The sequence below is a fragment of the Alosa alosa genome, chromosome 24, assembly GCF_017589495.1.
Source record: "Alosa alosa isolate M-15738 ecotype Scorff River chromosome 24, AALO_Geno_1.1, whole genome shotgun sequence".
Classification (NCBI taxonomy): Eukaryota; Metazoa; Chordata; class Actinopteri; order Clupeiformes; family Clupeidae; genus Alosa; species Alosa alosa.
Window position 1 is genome coordinate 22,880,059 of NC_063212.1, and position 5,000 is coordinate 22,885,058.

The 5,000-nt window shown below is 48.2% G+C and overlaps 1 protein-coding gene across 1 annotated transcript in view; it reads left to right on the plus strand.

Annotated features, from left to right (window-relative positions):
- dennd4c (DENN/MADD domain containing 4C) overlaps positions 1-5,000 on the plus strand; it is a 79,748-nt gene that overhangs the window by 56,595 nt on the left and 18,153 nt on the right. The window contains 3 exon segments of the mRNA XM_048236070.1: positions 1,004-1,136; positions 3,574-3,780; positions 4,149-4,277. Coding sequence (XP_048092027.1) covers positions 1,004-1,136; positions 3,574-3,780; positions 4,149-4,277 — 469 coding nt within the window.

Consider the following 5,000-nt stretch of genomic DNA (forward strand, 5'->3'; position numbering starts at 1 on the left):
GTATATGTATTGAGGAGTTCAGCTCTGTCAGCTTCAAGGACAGAGTTGGTTATTTCGAACACCATCTCCTTTACTTACTGTACACACACACAGGCTGAACACAATGTCTATTCCTGCCAGCCTTGGGGGCTGTGCCAGGCTGTGTTGGCACAAGTGCCCGCCCTGTGAGTGCCCATCTCTGGCCGCTGCCACCTCCCCTCTCCCCTCTCATCTGTCAGGGCGTGGGTGCTGCTCAGCAGAATAAACGAGGAGTCATTGGGCTCTAATGGGTATCATGTCTGGATCAATCACTTCACTAGTGTCTTCCTCCTCCTCCTCCTCCTCCTCTTCCTCTCATCTTCCTCCTCCTCCTCCTCCTCCTCCTCTCATCTTCCTCCTCCTCCTCTTCCTCTCATCTTCCTCCTCCTCCTCCTCTCATCTTCCTCCTCCCTCCTCATCTTCCTCCTCCCCTCCTCCTCTCCTCCTCCTCCTGCACCACCCTCTCCCAGAAGAATGAACTGAAGCTTCATCAATCCTCAGTATGTAATGAGTTTATATGTAATGTAATGTTCTATCCTCTCTCTCCCTCTCTCTGTTTTTTTCTCTGTCTTCTGCCTGTTATTCTCTTTCTTCCCTCCCCTCTCTCTCTTTCTCTCTCTCCCTTTCTTCCTCTCTCCCCTCTCTCTCTCTCCAACCCCTCTCTCTCTTTCTCTCTCTCCCTTTCTTCCTCTCTCCCTCTCTCTCTCTCACCCCCCCTCTCTCTTTCTCTCTCTCCCTTTCTTCCTCTCTCCCTCTCTCACTCTCCAACCCCCTCTCTCTTTCTCTCTCTCCCTTTCTTCCTCTCTCCCTCTCTCACTCTCCAACCCCTCTCTCTCTGTCTCTCTCTCTCTCTCTCTCTTTCTCTTTCTCTCTCTCTCTTTCCCTCTCTCTCTCTCTCTCTCTCTCTCTCTTTTCCCTCTTCCACTCTCTCTTTCCCCCTCTCTCTCTCTCTCTCTCTCTCCATCTCTCCCTGTCTCTCTCTTAGTTATGAGACGTTCCCTGCCCTGTGTCTGGACCTGTTTGACTGCCCTCCTGAGCTGCGTCCAGCTCTCAGCAGTCGAGCCGCGGGGGCCAGTCTGTCCAATAGCCCCGCCCTGCTGGCCAAGAGGACCAAACAGGTACGTCGCCTCCGACACCCTCCCACCACCCTCCAGCATCCCACAATGCACTGCACCAGACTCTTCAGTCGAGGGACTGACCAGTTACTTGAAAGGTATTAGAGATTGCTGCAAGTCCCTCTGGTAACTTCTGAGTGTCCTCTTGTCTAGGGGTGAATGGACGCCTTGCTAAGGTGATGACCAACTCATTAAAGACTTCAAACAAACAAAGAAAAAAAAGTGTCGTTGCACACTCAAACTATATAAATATTTTATTTTATTTGACCAACGAATGCCCCTCCAGTGAGTTTTTACATACAAAACTACACTGTAGCTGACCAATGTCCCATGATTCCCTGCAGAACACACACTGATTATCGAGGTCCCCATCAACATCCGATAGTACTTAACTACATCTTGCACCTGCTAGACATTGGGTGCCCCCATAGATATATATACTGACAGTGCACTACACTTCCTGGTCCATACGCCACCCAGTATCGCATTATCCCACAATTCCTTGCAGCATACTCGATTGTCCGCAGTTTGCCCACAATCATCCCACAATGCAACAGCCCATAATGCACCAGCGTAGCTCCACATATAATCTTCCCACAATGCAACAGCCCATAATGCACCAGCGTAGCTCCACATATAATCTTCCATAATACAGCAGCCCATAATGCTCCGAAGTAGCTCCACATATAATCCTCCCACAATGCAACAGCCCATAATGCACCAGCGTAGCTCCAGATATAATCCTCCCACAATGCAACAGCCCATAATGCACCAGCGTAGCTCCACATATAATCCTCCCACAATGCAACAGCCCATAATGCACCAGCGTAGCTCCAGATATAATCCTCCCACAATGCAACAGCCCATAATGCACCAGCGTAGCTCCACATATAATCCTCCCACAATGCAACAGCCCATAATGCACCAGCGTAGCTCCACATATAATCATTTGGGTCTCAGTGATGCCATCTGCCTACCCCACTGGTGACACCTCAGGGCTTCCAATCCCAACAGATGACAAGATATATTCACTCACACACATACACCGGATATCCACACACATCCTGCACGCGCGCATGCGACGCGCGCGACGCATACGCGCGCCGCGCGCCGCACGCATGCATACGCCGCGCCGCATAATAGCCACACACACACATACACATATCCACACACATACACACACATATCCACAATCACACACACACACACACACACACACACGCGCACATCCACACACACACATGCACATATCTGCACATGGCCATACACACACATGCACATATCCACACACTCACACACACACACACATGCACATCCACACACGCACATCCACACATATATCCACACACATGCACATCCACACACGCACAAACGTGCACATATCCACACACATACACACACACACACACACACATGCACATCCACACACGCATACACATGCACATATCCACACACACACACACACACACACTGCCAATCTCAGCAGATGACAAGAAGCCTGCTCAGCTCTCTGAACACACATACTCAGTGTGTGGGTGGAAGTGCAGGATGTGGTATATGAAGTCTGGATCTCGCAGTGTGTGTGTGTGTCTGGACATTGTTCACTGGGATTCAGACTCAGGGCGGAGCACTTTCCAGGGAAATGTGCACACACGCACAACACGTAACTACACACACACACACACACACACACACACATGCACACAGACGGAGACTCAACCATACACAGACACACCCACTCAGATACACTACAGTAATTTCCTGTGTATTAGCCACATTGTGTAATAAGCCACAGGACAGTGTTTTATGCAAGTTAAAAGAAACAAAACCAGTGCACTACACTTCCTGGTCCATACGCCACCCAGTATCGCATTATCCCACAATTCCTTGCAGCATACTCGATTGTCCGCAGTTTGCCCACAATCATCCCACAATGCAACAGCCCATAATGCACCAGCGTAGCTCCACATATAATCTTCCCACAATGCAACAGCCCATAATGCACCAGCGTAGCTCCACATATAATCTTCCCACAATGCAACAGCCCATAATGCACCAGCGTAGCTCCACATGTAATCTTCCCACAATGCAACAGCCCATAATGCACCAGCGTAGCTCCACATATAATCATTTGGCATGTGAGCATGTGATTGTGTGGTTTATACTCATCACACTTGCTAAAACATGCTCATGGTCATCTTGGTGTGTGAACAGTTGTTTGCCATAGCGTTAGCGTTAGCTTTACTGTTGTCCACCAGCAGCGCAGAACTGGAACTAGGAACTGGGGAACATTGCTAATTAGCCATTACAAAAATTTGTACCTGTATAATTTGTATTTATTTGTATTTTATTTACTTATTTATTTATTTACCCTGCATGTGTGTATTTGCGTGTGTGTGTGATGTGTGTTTGTAAACATGTCTGGCGGCCCCCGTTGCAGGAGATCAAACTGGCGGTGAAGATGGCGAGGCGTCACTATAGCAACCCCCCGCTGTGGGCGCGCTGTCTGATCAGCCACTGCTACAGCATGTGGTTCATCTGCCTGCCCGCCAGCGGCCGCTCCGCCCACTCCAAGACCCGCGCCATGCAGCAGGCCTTCAACGTGCTGCTCAAACTCAGGACCTCCGAGGTGGAGATGCTGGACGAGGTGAGTGTGTGTGTTTGTGTTTGTGTGTGTGTGTGTGTTTGTGTGAGTGTGTGTGTGCGCGTGCATGTGCGTGTTTGTCTGTCTGTCTGTCTGTCTGTCTGTCTGTCTATCTGTGTGTGTGCGGTGTGTGTGTGTGTGTGTGTGTGTGTGTGTGTGTGTGTGAGCGTGAGCCATGCAGCAGGCCTACAATGTAGTGCTTAAACTCCACAGAGACCACAGAGGTGCAGATGCTGGATGAGGTGTGTGTCTGTGTGTGTGCTTGGATACTTCTATGCAGTAGTTTCTACAATGTGCTGTGTTTCTTTCTATTGTGTTCCCACTCTGTGACTTGTAAATATGTTATTGTACTGATCTGTGTGTGTGTGTAGGTGTGCTACCGTGTGGTCATGCAGCTGTGTGGTCTGTGGGGAATGCCCGTCATGGCCGTCAGAGTGCACATGGAGATGAAAAAGGCTGGTGTCCAACCCAACGCCATCACCTACGGATATTATAACAAGGTAACAAACACACACACACACACACACACACACACACAATCACCTATGGATATTATAACAAGGTAACACACACGCACACACAATCACCTACGGATATTATAACAAGGTAACACACACACACACACACACACACACACACACACAATCACCTACGGATATTATAACAAGGTAACACACACACACACACACACACACAATCACCTACGGATATTATAACAAGGTAACACACACACACACACACACACACACAATCACCTACGGATATTATAACAAGGTAACACACACACACACACACACACAATCACCTACGGATATTATAACATGGTAACACTCACACACACACAATCACCTACGGATATTACAACAAGGTAACACTCACACACACACACACACACACACACACACAGAATCACCTACGGATATTGTAACTATGGAACACACACACACAATCACCTACGGACATTTGCACACACACATCAACACAATCACCTAAAGGTATTATTACAAGACAAAACACACACACACACACACACACACACATATACACACACACACAATCACCTACTGATATTATAACAAGGTAACACATACAGACACACATACATCAACACAATTACCTAAAGATATTATTACAAGACAAAACACAGACAGAAAGACACATACAGTACACACACACACAGATCACCTATGGTTACTGCAACAATGTAACACACACACACAACC